The following is a 17,282-nucleotide window of genomic DNA, read 5'->3' as shown; positions in this document are numbered from 1 at the left end:
TAAGGCCTTAAAATTAAACCATCTTACTTACTTCACATTCGGCATTCTTTGCTAAAGCATGAAAATATCAATTCTATCTACATCGTAGATCCTTATTGTTTATGGTACTTTACAACTTGTAATTATAACTTGAGCCTGAGCATCATTTTTGTTTAAAGTTTAACATGGAACCCAAACTCAATACATGTAGTATGTATGTTTAGGATCTGTCCTTGGTGCTGAAAACAGTGTGATTTCTCTAAAGTCAGGAAAAAAGGCTTATAGATACATGCATGTACATGTACATGTATGTGTCGATGAAGGCTAGACATCCAGGTAGTAAGATATGCCAGTTAATCAAGAAACTGGATATGATTTTGGAAACGGTCAGACGTTTCAGCTAGCACCCACTAGCTTTCGTCAGTGACTGATAGGCCAAAAGAGAATTGCAGGTTAAACTTTATAAGCACAAACTATTGATTAATATGCAAATAGGTGAAGACAATCTTCCAAATGTATGTTTTACCTAGTGGTGCATACCTAACCCAACATTTAGGTTCAGGTCCGGATTCAAGTCCAGAGGTTTAGGTTCAGTTCCGGACTTGTAAGTCCGACCTACATATGTAAACCCATGGCATATACAAAATTGCATGTTGGCAACCTTGCAATGTTGTCTGGATGAAACTTTGGCCACATAACATGGAGGCCAGTACTTGACGATGCCCAATGGCAATGTTTTCTTCATTTTGCAGCAAAGATTTTGCAATCTATGGAAGGTTTTAGATGGTTTGGAAAGAAAAGGGGTATGTAAAATCGTCTTTTATGGTAATAAGTCCGGACTCGGTTCTTGACATTTAGGTTTTTTTGGACTTGAACATTCTTACAAGTCCGGATCCAAGTCCAGTGAACCCGGGTATGCACCACTAGTTTTACCCCTTATGTGTTGTTCCCCAGACACTGCCTTGCCAGCACGATTGCCCCACGTATCCTCATCCCTGCTGTAGCACAGTGTTATAATGAACTAGAGAAAGACACCCAGGTATGTACCAACCATTACTCTGTGACAAGTCTGTATCCTCATCACTTTTTCTAGGTTAAAGATTTTGTGTCTCTCAATATTTGCGAAATCTCGTTGGGAGAGACCTGCACGCCACGTTACAACCGCTTTCACACCGGCGCGATGTTGCTAGCCTGGCATTACTATATCGATATTTCCACGGCAGATGCTCTGCTGAACTTCACTCCCTCGTACCCCCACTCAGAACATTCTCTGCAAGAACACGCTTAGCCACCTCAACAGCAGAAAATCACCCTTTCTTCCTCAATAGTCCATCAGTCAAGAGAAAATTTCATGCTGACAGTTTCTTCCCCAGAACCACTTCACTGTGGAACAAGCTTCCCCGTGAATGTTTCACCGCTAATTACAACCTCTAACGGTTTAAATCAAGGGTGAACAAATATCTGACCACGCAATCATCACTGTAACCCAAAACATGTAAGTGGCTCTCACGAGCCTTGTTTTGAGGTGAATTCTGAAGTAAATAAAAAATAAATAAAAAAATTTTGATTTGAGTGGACAAAACAAACACAGATTCTGAAGAACATTCCAAATTGAAGTGAAGTCCATAAATTGTTGAGTATTTTCTTGAAATTGGTGTCTCAATCCTGTGAAGTTCATAAGTTTATTCATTCATGTTCAAGAAACTTACTTCATAGATTCAACTTTAAAAGTTGACAACACTCAATGGCTTTTTACATGTAATTGCAAGTCGAAGGCATAAAGTAGTTGTCAAAGACAGCTTCCAAGCTTTTAGCTAGGGGGTGTCTATGTGTCTTTTGGACTCCCTGTACTGAAAATAACAAAAAAAAATTGGATGCCCTACTTTTTGGTAGGACACCATAAAGATGCCTTGTTTTACCCTCCCAACCGCTGCCATGCACACATGCCTCCCTTTAGCCTTACTATAAATACTGAAAATGATGTTGTAACGAAGGAAAAAACTTGTCTGCAGCCTGTATTCCTCAAAATTTTCACCTCAAAATGCAGGAAGTAGTGTTCAAAATTTTCACCTCAAAATGCAGGAAGTAGTGTTCAAAATTTTCACCTCAAAATGCAGAAAGTAGTGTTCAATTTGCACCTCAAAATGCAGGAAGTATTGTTCAAAATTTGTACCTCAAAATGCAGGAAGTATTGTTCAATTTGCACCTCAAAATGCAGGAAGTAGCGTTCAAAATTTGCACCTCAAAATGCAGAAAGTAGTGTTTAAAATTTGCACCTCAAAATGCAGCAAGTAGTGTTACGAATTTCAAAAAAGCCCCCTAAAAAGCTCTTGCCTACGCCACTCACTGCATAGCTTTGCAGCGATAGCAATAAAAAAATTGAAAACCCAACAAAAAATCCTAGCTAAAAGTCTGACAGTTTCGATCCCCCTGCATATACGACACAGTCGGCTGACCTCGGAATAGGAAAAAATGAAGCCAGACTGCCGCAGTGTTATAGGTCATTGCCATGTAATTGGCTGCAGCAAAATTGGAAATGATACGTTCATCAAGAACTCATTATTTCACATGATGGTGTCTATTGATTTGCTGTTGTGCACTCTTTGTGGATGATCTATGTACTGGGAATTTTGCCTTTCTATGTACTATCATCGATGGTAGTTCAAGGTCTTTTTTGAAGTACTTTAATTTACAACTCCAGTTGGAGTTTGGGTGGTCCCTACACAGAAGGTCAAAGGTACAATGTAGTGAGGGAAATATTCTCCAAAGTCATACCATCTATAATTGTAACGTTTGTGAACATCTATTATATAATGCAACCTTTAACTACCTACATGTACTTACATTAATTTTTTTTGTACTACCTTTTCTGTCACACCTGGGCCGCGATTACGTTTGATACGGGTGTTCCGGCCCGTGTGATAACTAGCGGTACGGCCCGGGGGTTCTTAACGCGTACGGCCCGGGGCTTCTAAATGTTCCATAGAACGATTTGAACGCGTTTCGCCCTAACCGCGTGTGCCACTTTTGAATTTCGAATACAAAATTCAGACGTTGGAATTGACGTATCAATATAGCCAGTATGACCGCCCTTCGGCGTAACACACCAGCTTCACAAGCACGTGGCGCGGCGACAGCTAGCTATATCACACCGAACGACTTGTTACACTTAATCATTGCACATTTGATTGCAGGAGTTGTTTAAAGCTTTCTAGTGATGATGCCCCAACTGTGCTTGGTGGCAACGAGTTCCAGTCTACAATAGTTCCGGGGAAATACAAGTTTTTGAATTCTTGGTTGATAACTCTGATATTTGATGGCATGACAGTCACTGTTTCTTGTTCTTTTCTGGGCTGGTATCAGATATCAGTGGTTGGTACGTCCACCAAGGTAGACATGAGGATGGAGATTTTATCATCAACCTTTAACAGAATTCTTCAAGTCATTATACAAATTTGTAAAATCTATCTAGTCAGCTGAAGCCATTATATAGCATACTAGGTACAATAATGCTGTGTGCTATTTCTGGAATAATATTATTATATCATCATCAACTGCTACAACTAATTGGTTAGTGTATATTAACTAATTATTCACGTAATTTCCAGTCAGGATAGAGTCAGGAATGAAATAGAAATACATTATATGATATGATATGAATCTTTATTGCATGTTCTTGCCCAGATGGGCTAAATGCACAAGAGGATATCCAGTATGTAAAACATGAGTATTTCATACTGGTACGCTATATTCTAATGCAGAGTGCTAGGAATCTATACATTACAATAATACTATAAACTACCTATTATCTACTGTTAGTTGCCCTTTCTTCTCTCTTTTTGAAACATTTGGAAACATAATTACATAGTTTGTCTACTGTACATTCGTTCTTGTATGACATCAAGTGTTTAAACATGTCCTGCTTTGACATTTTCTTACATATCTTGTCTAATTGTAAAGTATCAAGTAGCTCTTGGCATTCATCTTTATATAATGTACAGTCAAGTAGAAAGTGTATCTCGTTTTCAACATATAAATGATTACAGAATTCGCACGTTCTATCTTTCAGAGGGGTACGGCTATGCCTGCCGGATTCTATACGTAAGGGATGGTCACTAATGCGAAGTTTACACATGGCTCTGCGATGTTCGAAATTTGCAATGTTTAAATATGTTTCTCTTTCATTATTATACATATAGTCAACCTTCTCTGACTCATTTATGTTATAACCAGGGCGGTATCGGTCCTCTCATGTCTGTTCTGTCCGAGCGGATCACCACGATGTCTAAAGATGACGTCACCGCGCACCAATCCCAGACGGTCTCTTTCTTCATAACTGCGCTTAACTACAGAGCCAAACACGCACAGGTACTGTAATTCCTGATTTTTTTCATGGTACTGTTATGTTCACTGTTTTCACTGTCACTTCTGTACCATGAACTTATCATAACAGCTAAGGCCACACCAATTTGATTTCTTGGTTAACGGATTTGCCCGCTTCATTTTTTTTCTGATTTGCAACAAAAAAATTTTTTAAATTAAGAATCAACTGCAAAATGCTCATATTTTGCCCTGAACAGTTGAAAACAGTCCTTTTCTTCCTAGTTGTTACAGTTATTCCATCTTTCAATGCAGTCACTGTGGTATCATTAAAAGTTCAAAGTGCATTGTTTAAATTTTAACCAGCCTGGTGTGTTGACTTCATGGCTCCTATCGTGCCATTTTGGGCCATAATACGATGCCTAGGCCTGTTTTTATTTTTATTTTTTTCACCCTCCCACTCCATTATTATTCTACAAAAATTTGTTAACCAAGAAATTAAATTGGTGTGGCCTAACAATTGCAAATAATTCCTCGACTTTCTTTTCCCTGCACCCGACACCACCGTGAATAATATTACATATATATTATAATTATAGTTCGGTGAACATGTCCATTTTTCTCAGACCATGAACTTTAATTTGCTACCGTGAACATAAAGTGAATTACAGTAACTTTCAGGATGGAGACTAATGACCAGACAGGCCAAGGTGTCATGTCTAAAGGGTCAACTCAAAAATTGGGAGGTCACAGTTTTGGTATCTCACCAATTGAAGGATGACCAGCAACCATCTGGTCCATTATTTTTAAGTAGTGGATCAGCATGTCGGCAGAACGTACTGCACTTGCGCAAAACCCGTAGTGTATCGTGCATAGCACATTAGCAGAACGTCTCATATAAGGTTGTAACGTTACATGTATAAGCCTTAGGGTAACATCCCGTCTGTAGTTTCCAAATGTTACGTCAGAAAGGATATCCTCAGCAACAGGCAAAAATCTAATGCAACGATGACCAAACATCCAACGAAAACTGAAAAATCATGGTTTCAAGCATGTGCAGTACATTCTGCTGATGTGCTTAGTGGATCCATTTTTACTCCGTGAAGGAGGTCAGGACCTCCGGACGGAGTGTTGTAATCGGCTGATTTTTCATGTTCGCAGTCAAAACACTGGGTTCTCTTTGTGTAATCGGCACGCAATTTTATACGCCGTCTGCGGGCATGCCCGTGTTGATGCACGAATGTGTATTTTTGCCGTTGCTGCTTTCGCGGTCAATGTAATATCGCAGACGCACCCCTACAATTACGAGGCGAATTGGAATGGTCCAGAAAAACGCGTTGTTTGGAATAGCAGTGGGGTTCAAAAAAGTTCATGCAGATACGGGGTGGTTTTTATAAGTGGTTCCAGATGTTTTTGCCCATGGTTAAGAGATGCCAAGTTTTTTGGAAGAAGTTCGCAGCCAAAACGCATTCTTCCGTACGTCGCATTTCTGTGTAATTTCGCATGTGGTGTTGCATTATGTCCGGGATGATGCACGTCTTTTTATTTTTACCGTAGCTGTTTTTATATTGGAGTAAATGCTTATTTTCGAAACATCCCCATTTCTTTGAAATGGTTTCGTCCGTTTATGCAACTGTTACTGCGCTAATGACGACCAGTCGCGCTGTCCTGATACACCGCGAATGTGCGAGTGTTCCCTGTAGACAGTCCCGGGAGTCATTTTTTTGCACATTCCAGGAGCCAAACCAAAATACGTTCATGAACCGAGTCCAAAAAACCGAAACGTGAAAATCGGATGATCGGACCTGATGTACATTTCTCTTTCTATAGATTGTACACACAATACACACATCTTTAGATAATCTGGCCATGGCAGGTTAAAAAAAAGTAACCCTGAATCATACTAGATTAGCGTAAATGCATGTTAATGCGTTCAAAACAAGAAAAAAATTGTTTCCGGGTATTAATCTCTTGAATCACGGCGCTGAATATTGACGCAAAAATATTTCGGGCATCGCGCGCCCTTCCCGCGTCACGTGTAGGCATCTCGCATCTCTGATTGGTTGTTGCGTCTTAAGATGACTGAGCCGACGCGCGTTTAAACAATTTTTCTTTGTTCGATTTATCACACTTCACAGAGAATTGTCGCCAATGGCTACTTCTTTTTGTTGCAATATATAATACTTCACGGAGAATTGTCACCTATGGCTTCTTGTTTTTATTCACATTATATTTATTGAGTATTAGGCAAGTTTCAAGGCAGTTGCTTAATATGTGACACCTTCTACTCAAAAACATAAAATGAGTCAGAGTTAAACACAATGACAAAATTGCATTACATAATTACAAAATGGATAAAAGAAAACTGACAAAATGACAAAATTACATACATAATTACAAAATGGATAACTGTATTAACAACTTAAGTTGGTGATCAGTATCAACTAGAAGAATCTACTTGTACAAATGTACACTAACAGTGAATAGCACTTCAGCAGTGGATTTATTGTGCTTGAATGTAAAAGATACGTGACAGAATTCCCAAGAGTATCCCTCTTTCTCCTTCCAGACTGATTAGTCAAAGATAAAAAGGATCCTTGAAGTAATTACAAGTGGCAAGGCCTGATTTGTAAGATAAACCTGAGATTACCAAGAGAGCCTCCAAAGAAGCACTCAGTAGATGAATCGGGGAATCTAGCCATATCCTTGACTTGCTTGCACCTTTTAAATTTTCTTTGATCTCAACTTAAGGCCACACCAATTTATGTTAACGGTTCAGGTATTCGCCTGCTTTTTTTTTTTAAATTGCAAAACAGAAAACAAAACATTTCAGGCTCTGAATCAAAACATTTCAGGCTCAGCCCCGCCTCACAACTTTTTATAAACTGACCCATAATATTATTAAGATCCCCACCAGCAACATGCTCAAGCCAGCCCAAGGGCGTACCCGAGGGAGCCACCAGTATAAATTTCAACCTATACATGCACGAACAGACGCCTACAAATATTCCTTCTTCCCTCGCACAATCCCCAATGGAACGCCTTGCCTGGCCCGGTAGTTATGGCTCCCACCGTTGAGTCCTTCCGGGCCAGGCTGGAGGCCTGCCCGCCTTAAACCAAGGCCTCCCCCCCCCTAAAGTGCCCCATCAGGGGCTATATGGGGGTGTAGCCGGGGCTCACATAACATCTTTGAGCCCCGGCAAAGATGAAGATGAAGAATCAACTCCAAAATGCTCATGATTTGGCCCATATAGTTGAAGGAAGTCCCTATAATCTCTTCAGAGTTGTTACAGTAACTGTTACAGTTTTTCCATCTATCAATGCAGCTGTGGTTGGACTAAAGTTTGACATACATAGTAATGTTTGAATTGCAAACCAGCATGGTACATGTTTGTTGACTTCATGGTTCCTATCAAAGCATTTGGGGCTATCATAGGATGACTAAATTTTAAATTTTTCACACTGTTGCTTCATATTTTAAAAAAAAATCCAACAAATCAAAAGAACCAACAAATGGAATTGGGGTTGCCTGACAGGAAGAAAATACTATATAAAAGTTAATATGAATAGTAAGATCGTGTTTTATTGGATCGTTAGTCTACTACATAAAATCAAATTAAAGGAAAATTATTTCATTAACATGTAATGGTAATAAAATACATTTACAAATCTGTGCCTGCATGCAGTAGCTTAAAATTTACTGTAAGTTCTCAAAAAGCACTTAGATTTGTAAATGAAAATGATTACACTGGTCCAGGTCTTCTTTAATATATTGTAGATTAATTGAAGTAAATTAATCGTTATCATACGGAGTTGCCTTCGTGATAAACTGTTCCATTTGCCAGGTAATATCTTGTAATTGCTGTTCTCCTGTAGGATGACTTTGAAGATGTACAGCAAGTTGAAGGTCATGTGATGGAGGCTGTTCTGTCCTTGGTGATGAAGTTGTCAGAGGTCACCTTCAGACCCATGTTCTTTAAGGTAAGATTCAAACTTATTTCACTGTTAAACCTTCAGATGGAAAGACTCGGTCTTTTGGTGATCCTTATATGATACTAAATGTGCTGATTTTCATGTATTGTATAATGAAGGAAGTACATTGTGTAGAGGCCAATTGATTTGTTTTTTCACAGATATTAATAAAAATAATTATATATTACATGTACCATTTTTATAAAAAGTTACTTGGCATGAAACACTTATTTACCAAAAAAAAGCAACCCAAAATTTAACGTGATCCCACACTGAACCACACAAAGGCAAATTTTGTAGTATGTAAAATTGTAAAGTCATGTGATCTTATTGCACACATAATAAACTTTTATTGTCCAACATCAACTACCTGAAAGTTGAAACCTAGTAGTTAAGAATTTTGCTCACACATAAATTTGATAGTAATTACAATTATTGTATCTTATGCCTGGAAATGAATCTATAAGGCCACACTGATTTAATTTTATGGATGACATCCACGCGCACATTGATTTTCTCCAATTCTAAAAAAAAATCGTCCAAGGCTCTGGCCTGGATGCCATCCTCCATAGTCCATGGTAGCTTAAGCAACAGTAGGGAGCCGGCGGTAACAACAGAAGTTGGCACCCAGGCTGCTGAAGCTCCACAGAACTCAAGAACTCAGTACAGTGCTGACTCATAAATGCCGCAAAAGGCCAGCATGTCCCGGCTTGTCGTAAAAGTCGCTATGTACTACCACAAATTCACAATACCAGCTTTGTATTCCTGTGGTTTAGCAGCATTTTTTTGTATTGGAATTTTTTTATTCGCCCGCGCGCACTACTTTTAGGGTCTTCAGAGGATGTCATCTATAAGATTACTATAAAGTCAGTGTGGCCTAACAGTTACGTTTTTTACATGCTTGTTTTTCCCGCCATATCCAGCTGTATGACTGGGCCAGCCGTCCTGACAGCTCCAGACAGAGGTTACTGACCTTCTACCGGCTGGCAGAGGCCATGGCTGACAGGCTCAAGAGTCTGTTTGTGCTGTTCGCTGGCCACATTGTCAAAAATGCTGCCTCTACTCTAGACTCTAACAATGTCTATAAAACAGGTATTGATAAACACAGTTTGTGTTATAGAATTTTTTTTTTTATTTGATTTTAAATTTATTGAAATTGCAATAATGCAATACATGTGGGACACAGGCAGCTGTTGCTGGTGCCACACATAGAAACAAATACAAAGGATAAAAGACAGGACAATACTCATTCTCACTTGAGTTAAGTGGGGAAAGTTGCGTTACATGTAAGTGCCTTTTCCAAGGGCACAAGATTGGTGGTAACCAGGACTTGAACCCAGGACTTCTTAGTTCCGAGTTGAGCACTCTAGATCTGCCGCTGCCCCACACGACCCAACCAAAATATTTTTTGTTTAAACAGATTTCATAGATTTAATTTTTTTTAAAGATGAACACTTTCCATGAAAAATACAGTATGCATGTGAGTGTGAGTGATGTATGTTCACAGTGGAATATGAGAACATAGACCAAACAATTCTAGGGTTTTTCTTAAAGCTTGTTTTTGTAATTTTGAGTGATAATAATATTACAGAACTCTATCAAGAAATATAAACATTATACATTTTACCTTGTGACAAATTTATCTTGACATGTGATGACAAAATGGTTGTTTAGAGTTAAAACTTCAGATCCAACACAAAAAGTTTTCTCAACTAGAGCTTTCAACCAGTCACTCTGGTCTTCCTCAGTAGACTGGCCCAGTGAGGCTTGTCACATGGCTTCTTTGAAGTGTGACGTCAACACTGGGTCAAAGGTATCTGGTAGAAGATGTCCGCCCCCGTTGACAAAAAAGTTGTTCCTTTATTTTCCAGAAGAGACATATTTTGGTGACAGCGATGCGGACCAGAAGAAGTCCTCCCTGTTGCTAGGATACATCCTGGACTGTCTCTACAAAGTCTTCCTGTATGATAATGAGAACTTTGTCAACAAGGAGACCTTTGACCTTCTGATGCAGCCTCTGGTGGACCAGGTAAGGATGTATCATCCATATTGCTTAGGCCACACCAATTTAATTTGTTGGTTCTCGGATTCGCCTCTTCGTTTTTTTCTGATTTGCAAAAAAAAAAAAATAGATTCTGGTCCTGAATCAACTGAAAAATGCTCATGTTTTGCCCCCCAACAGTTGAGGAAAGTCCTTTTCTTCCTAGTTGTTACAGTTTTCCCATCTATCATTGCAGTGGTTTGATTTAAAGTTCAAAATTCGATGTTTAAATTTTAACCCAGCCTTTTGTGTTGACTTCATGGCTCATTTTGTAGCATTTAAGCCTATAATAGGATGCCTAGACCTGTTTTTATTTTTATTTTTTTTCGCCCTGTCGCTAAGCCTTCATATTTTTTTCTGAAAAAATTCGAGAACCAACAAATTAAATTGGTGTGGCCTTATTAAAATATGATCAGGCCTCAAAATTAACTTTTCTTCCTATTGTCCCAGCACTGCCCCAAAAATAAATTTCAGTCGTCCCAAAGTGAGGATGAACTGTCCCAACCTTCTTTTTGGGAACTTGAAGTCAACTTTATTTTGCTTATGTTCACTTCCAGGTGCACCATAATTGCAGGGTGGTATTTTAAACAAAAGAAAGGCTGACATTCCGATGTTGATTATTTTTTTGTTGTTCCAAAAATGTCCCAAAGTGTCTTTTTAGTTGTCCCAGCGTAAAATTTAGTGGCCATTGGACAACCTTTAATTTTTTGCAAATCAGAGAAAAAATGAAGAGGCGAATCTGAGAACCAACAAATTAAATTGGTCTAGTCTTAGGCCATACCCAAGAAAATCAGCCTTGTTAAACAAAGATGTTTTCTTATCTTCTACACTAGATTGAGAACCTTCAAGGAGGTGAGGAAGTCTTCACAGCTAGAGTGGAGAACCATGTGGTGCCGTGTATCGCACAGTTTGCTGTAGCAGTAGGTGATGATGCCTCATGGAAACCTCTACATTACCAGATCATGCTGAAAACTCGACACGACTCACCCAAGGTAAGAAAACAACACGTCAAACTGTTATCACTCTGATGAAAGGTAGTGGTTGCTACCCGACACCTCTTCTTGTATAATGCTGAGCCCAATTTACATTGGATTAATAGCAGCTGCACATGTGTTAGTTACAAAACAGGTGACCGGTACAAATAAAAACAAGGGTAACTGAAGGAGGGGACACTAAGGAACGTAAATAACTGAGTCTGTTGGTGCAAAGGACAAGACAGTGCATTTAGTGTGTTAGTAGGACATATATACATATATATACAAGACGTGTAGGGACGACTCAATGCAGCAGGGTCCTCGCCAGTCCAGTTTTGAACTGGGCGAGGGACCCCGCCTCCGCCACACCAGGCTCAAGTTCGTTCCACTCTTTGATGGTACGAGGGAAGAATGAGAGCCTGTAAAAGTTGTTCCTACTCGCGATGGTCTGCAGCTTAAGAGCGTGGTTGGTGCGGCGGGAGCATCGAGCCGCCGGGACAACTCTAGCGTGCGGCACAGAAATAACATTGTTGGTTATCTTGTACCCAATGTGGCAAGTCTGGCGTTCTTCCTTCGGATTGCTAAGGACTGCCAGCCAAAGACTGGCACCTCTGATCTGCTTGTCAGTAGTAATTCTTTTTTTGGTATATCTTATTACCAGGCACCGGTGCAATAGCTCGATTGGCAGAGTGCTCGCTTTGTAACTGGGAGGTCGTGAGTTCAAACCCCGGCCAGGTCATACCAAAGACTTTAAGAATGGTACACACTTCTTTCTCTGCTTAGCACTCTTAGCACATTTGAGAAAGAGTGTGGGAAGGTCAAGCACACAGAACTACATGTACCAGCGGACTAGGCCCATGCTGTAGTGTCTGCCTTGCACAACTGTGTGTCGCCCAAGGGCTACGAAAATGGAGATGGGCACCACCCTATGCTCTACGTAAGAGCACGGGATGCCTTGAAGTTCTTCTTATTATTATTAGTACCTGGATGTCTAACCTTCACAGACACATCACACTACATGTATTCCTTACTTTTATGGAATGCAGTAGCTTTTTATAACAAGCAGCAGATGTTCTTTTATGTTCTGCAGCACATAAGGGAAGCAAATTTCCCTGCGCGTATGTATACTGGCAAAAGTTTGTGAAAAAATGCACATAAAATACCTTCATCAAGACCTAGTAAATTATTTTCCTCTTGTGTTAAACACACAGGATAGATTTGTAGCACTACAAGTTCTAGAAGACTTGCAGAGAAAGTTGGAAGAGATCCTCATTATGTCTTTTTTTTCTTAAACCACACAGGTTCGATTTGCAGCGTTACAGGTCCTGGAAGAGTTCCAAAAGAAGCTGGGAGAAAGCTTCATGGTGCTTCTGCCTGAGACCATCCCTTTCCTCGCAGAGCTTATGGAAGGTCAGAAAATTTATCATACCTGTAGTTAGAGCTGTGTACCGGTACGCAGTACCGATACTGTACCGGAAAAATTGATTAGGTACAGGTCCAAAATACCTAATCCCTCAGTACCGGTACCGTACCTAAACAATTTCACACCAATTTTATGCCTATTTGTGACCTCAAATCGGTCCCTGTGTAAGGACAGTGTGTTCATGAAAACAAAAACATCTTTAGTTTTGCCTATATTTCATCTGAGCATTCGCCATAAACAAAGAATAAACCTTAACTATCAAGTTTATTAAATGTTTTTTTGTTATTGAAGGAGTTCAGAAGAGCATATAAATTGGTCGAATTGTACAGGTTCAGGTCCGGACCTGTACCTAAACCTGTGTACCTGTACCTGTACCTGTACCTAAAATTTGTTTAGGTACACAGCTCTACCTGTAGTACATGTATAATAACGCAGGGCTCGAAAAGCCAAAATTGTTTGGAGCTGTGCGCCCAATTTTTTTCTGTGGGTGCCCTGGCATGCATCCAAATATTTTTGTAGGTACGTTTGTACATATTACGCGTATAATAGTATTAAGGATATTCTTGGCATCGAATTGTCAGTAGTCTAAGAATAATTTTTTGGCATATCTTATTACCTTGATGTCTAACTTTAAGGCCACACCAATTTAATTTGTTGGTTTGATATGAAGCGACAGGGGAAAATAAAAAATAAAAACAGGTCTAGGCATCCTATTATAGCCCCAAATGCTACAATATAGGAGCCACGAGGCCAACACAAAAGGCTGGGTTGATATTTAAACAATGAATTTTGAACTTCTAATCAAACCACTGCATTTGATAGATGGAAATACTGTAACAACAAGGAAGAAATGACTTTCCTCAACTTTTGGGGGCAAAATATGAGCATTTCTGAGTTGATCCAGAACCAGAATCTTTTTCTTTTTTTTTTCAAATGAGAATAGAGATGAATCCGAGAACTAACAAATTAAATTGGTGTGGCCTTACCAAAGTTTCTTGCCAATCTAATTTAATTGTTTTGTTTTGTACAGATGAGTGTGAGGAGGTGGAGGATCAGTGTCAGAAGGTCATCAGTGAGATGGAAACCACTCTGGGTGAAGATTTGCAGAAATACTTCTAGAATAGACAACCTACATTGTATCAAGAAAGTTGAAGTATTTAATTCTTCGATTTTATTTGTTTGTTTGTTTGTTTTGTTACCCTATGAGTCATGCACCCTTTTGTTTCTTTTTTTAAAATTTTTATTGGTATTTCGAAATACAAAAACATGTACAGACAAGACATGAACAAAGCAAAAAGTAATTATAACGTAATGGTAACAGAGAAATAATCCACGGATCCAAAAATACAATCGAGATAAAACAAGGATAACAGCAGGGAAAAAACCTCGAAATAATAGTACTTGATCTACTATAATACAGATGACAGAACAATATGTTTCTTGTTTGATATTCTCTTTACAATTCTCTGTGAAAAATCTCCTATAATATTTCTTCACAAGCAAGAAGTCTTTCCCATGAAAAAAGTGCACCCAAATTTGGAGCTGTGCACCCAATTTTTTCTGTGGGTGCACCAGTGCAACCAGATATTCTTGTAGGTTTATATAATTATGTAAAGATGTTAAATGTATAGTAGTATACAGCATAACATCCAAGTGTCAGAAAAATAATTAAAGATAACTCATTGTTATTATAACAAATAGTACTTTTCTTAAGAAATGAAAATTAGTTTTTGCTCACACTACTTACTTTATCTTATATGGTGCACCCAACAAATTTTGTGCACCCAATTTTTTAGGTGGGGTGCACCAGTCCACCTATTCCCCAAAAAATGAATTTCAAGCCATACATATACATGCATGTTGCTCTTTACTATAGTTTGGGTTACACAAAATTAGGCCACACCAATTCAATTTGTTGGTTCTCGGATTTATTCAGAAAAAATATGAAGCGACAGGGCGAAAAAAAATAAAAATAAAAACAGGTCTAGGCATCCTATTATAGGCTTAAATGCTACGAAATGAGCCATGAAGTCAATATAAAAGCCGGGTTAAAATCAAAACATTGAATTTTGAACTTTTAATCAAACCACTGCAATGATAGATGGGAAAACTGTAACAATTAGGAAGAAAAGGACTTTCCTCAACTGTTGGGGGCAAAACATGAGCATTTTTCAGTTGATTCAGGACCAGAATCAATTTTTTTTTTGCAAATCAGAAAAAAACGAAGAGGCAAATCCGAGAACCAACAAATTAAATTGGTGTGGCCTTATGTGTACTTGCTCACTAGCACTTCAATGGGTATTACCTCATCCCGTGCGAAAGTGACTACGAGTACATGTACATTGTAGGCCAATGGCTTTTCTATGCGTGAAATACATATTGATAAGAATACTAATCATGTTGTTATTAGTTTTTACAAAGTCTTAAGTACATCATCCCCCATGTCATAAGCGTTTTGTAATTTCTGACTAGTGATCAGTATTGATTGTAAACTTCATTAAGGACACTGATAGTATGGGATTATATCTGATTTAGCTCCATGTATGCAGGGGTTTTAGGAATGGACTTTTATACCCAGATGACTTTTTATCCAAAGGGGGTATATTGTTTCTTTATCTATCATTTATGTGCTGTCAGTTATTATGTAGCACGGAATGTTTTGATTGAACACAGGATATCAAACATGTATGTATGTATGCATGTATGTATTAAACATACAATACAGGTAATTACGTACTATATATGAAAATTCTGACAAACCAGATATAGAACTAATATAAAATAAAACCTTATGAAAAACTTGAACTTTTCTCCAACTCGAAATTTGACTCACCAGAAATTTTCGACCGAATCACTCAGTCTTCCTCAGCTATCTGACCCAAATGCTGTGGACACGTGATTTTTCCCACGTGTGACGTCAGCAAAGGGTCAAAGGTTGTCTGAAGTCGATATCGCCCCCCGTCCCGGTTGAGCGATGGTTGAAGTGCCCTGATGTATATGGCCTCTTTTTTCGAGTTGGAGAAAAGTTTAAGTTTTTCATAATGTAATTTACCAACTCAGATGAACTTTCATGCTGATAAAATAAAACCATTGTTAATTTTTTTGTTCCTTTCAAAGTTGTTTCTTTACATCTCTGCTTACTGCCTAAGTTTTTTTTTTTTTTTTTCATACAGTTTGTCATACAAAAAGGTGCTTACACTGGCTGCTACAGTAATAGGGCCGGACAAACCCCTCGGGCTCAACTCCCCCGTAGCGGTAATTTAGATAGGCGGGCGAAGGGTTCTTGGCTGCCGAAGGAGAACGGCTAACGGCCCGATACTAGTTTGGCATCCAGGGTAACTGGCTGCATGACACTTGCATCTGCTGAAGTCGTCAGAAAGATACTTTAGATGTAAGACATGTATGGAGCCATTAGGTCCAGCCTAGCCCATGTATGATGTATCAAGACCAGCTAAGCTTATTTTTTCAGACAGTTTTTTTTTTTTTACACAAAAAGGTCGTTACACTGGCTCAGATACTTGCATCTGCCAAAGGCGTCAGAAAAAAATACTTTAGATGTAAGACATGTATGGAGCCATTAGGTCCAGCCTAGCCAATGTATGATGTATTGAAACCTGCTAAGCTTAAGCTTATTTTTTTTATCAAGATCGTTTGTCACACAAAAAAGGGTGGTTACCCTGGCTGATGCTTGCATCTGCTGAAGTCGTCAGAAAAATACTTTAGATGTAAGACATGTATGGAGCGATTAGTTCCTAGCCCATGTACGATATATCAAAACCTGCTAATTTTTTCATTCAGACCGTTTGTTACACAAAAATGGTGGTTACACTGGCTGCATGATACTTGCATCTGCCAAAGGCGTCAGAAAAATACTTAAGATGTAAGACATGTATGGAGCCATTAGGTCCAGCCTAGCCCATGTATGATGGATCTAGACCAGCTGGCCTGCCCAGCTAATCGAGTGTATAAAGTGGCTGTGTTTTAGCAAGTATGATGTCCTCCCTCATGACAAATTAAGCTGGAGCGAGACCATGTAAATGCCGTAAAATCCCAGCGGCTGACCTTCGTGATCTCCTTGTTGACAAGAGGCAGCTGATAGTTATCTGTGAGAAATGTGGCGCCACTGGGAAGCTCTTTCCCATCTTAACACCACAGAACGTGTAAGAAATATTCATGCTGTACATGAAGTACTAGCAGCTTTGAAAAGTTTGGTGGCACCAAAGGGTACATTATTCTCAGCAACACAGAAGGGAAACTTCACAATCCAACATGCGAAAGGGTCAATGCCAGCTACCAACTACATCTAAAGTACATTATTTTGGAATAAGTACTATTAAAATCCTCTTTGCGGCAGGCTCTCTTTGCTGTACATTCAATAAAAGTTTAACCTAAAGAAGCAACTTTGTCGCCAATACATGCTAAGTCAACCCCAACTAATTGGCTGCCGCAGAAAGGCAATACAAGGTTTAAGGTGCCATAGTGACTGTACAGTTAACGCTTTGAGAAGAAATGGAAATACTGTAGAGAAAGAGGATTATGCTCCTGTCTTGTTCCTAATCACTGACAGGTTAAG

The 17,282-nt window shown here is 39.0% G+C and overlaps 1 protein-coding gene across 1 annotated transcript in view; it reads left to right on the top strand.

The window, feature by feature from the left end:
* The window catches only part of LOC109476051 (HEAT repeat-containing protein 1-like), an 80,970-nt gene extending 66,710 nt beyond the window's left edge, over positions 1 to 14,260 (top strand). Inside the window, exons 36-43 of the mRNA XM_019776881.1 lie at positions 934 to 1,018; positions 4,213 to 4,347; positions 8,176 to 8,280; positions 9,195 to 9,363; positions 10,143 to 10,300; positions 11,146 to 11,304; positions 12,588 to 12,696; positions 13,740 to 14,260. Of these exons, the coding sequence (XP_019632440.1) occupies positions 934 to 1,018; positions 4,213 to 4,347; positions 8,176 to 8,280; positions 9,195 to 9,363; positions 10,143 to 10,300; positions 11,146 to 11,304; positions 12,588 to 12,696; positions 13,740 to 13,828 (1,009 nt within the window). The 3' untranslated portion in view covers positions 13,829 to 14,260. The remainder of the gene's footprint in view (positions 1 to 933; positions 1,019 to 4,212; positions 4,348 to 8,175; positions 8,281 to 9,194; positions 9,364 to 10,142; positions 10,301 to 11,145; positions 11,305 to 12,587; positions 12,697 to 13,739) is intronic.
* Positions 14,261 to 17,282: the final 3,022 nt, after the last annotated feature.

Source organism: Branchiostoma belcheri, unplaced genomic scaffold (assembly GCF_001625305.1).
Source record: "Branchiostoma belcheri isolate BF01 breed outbred unplaced genomic scaffold, Haploidv18h27 scaffold36, whole genome shotgun sequence".
NCBI classification, from domain to species: domain Eukaryota; kingdom Metazoa; phylum Chordata; class Leptocardii; order Amphioxiformes; family Branchiostomatidae; genus Branchiostoma; species Branchiostoma belcheri.
This window is presented reverse-complemented; position numbering and strand designations above follow the sequence as displayed.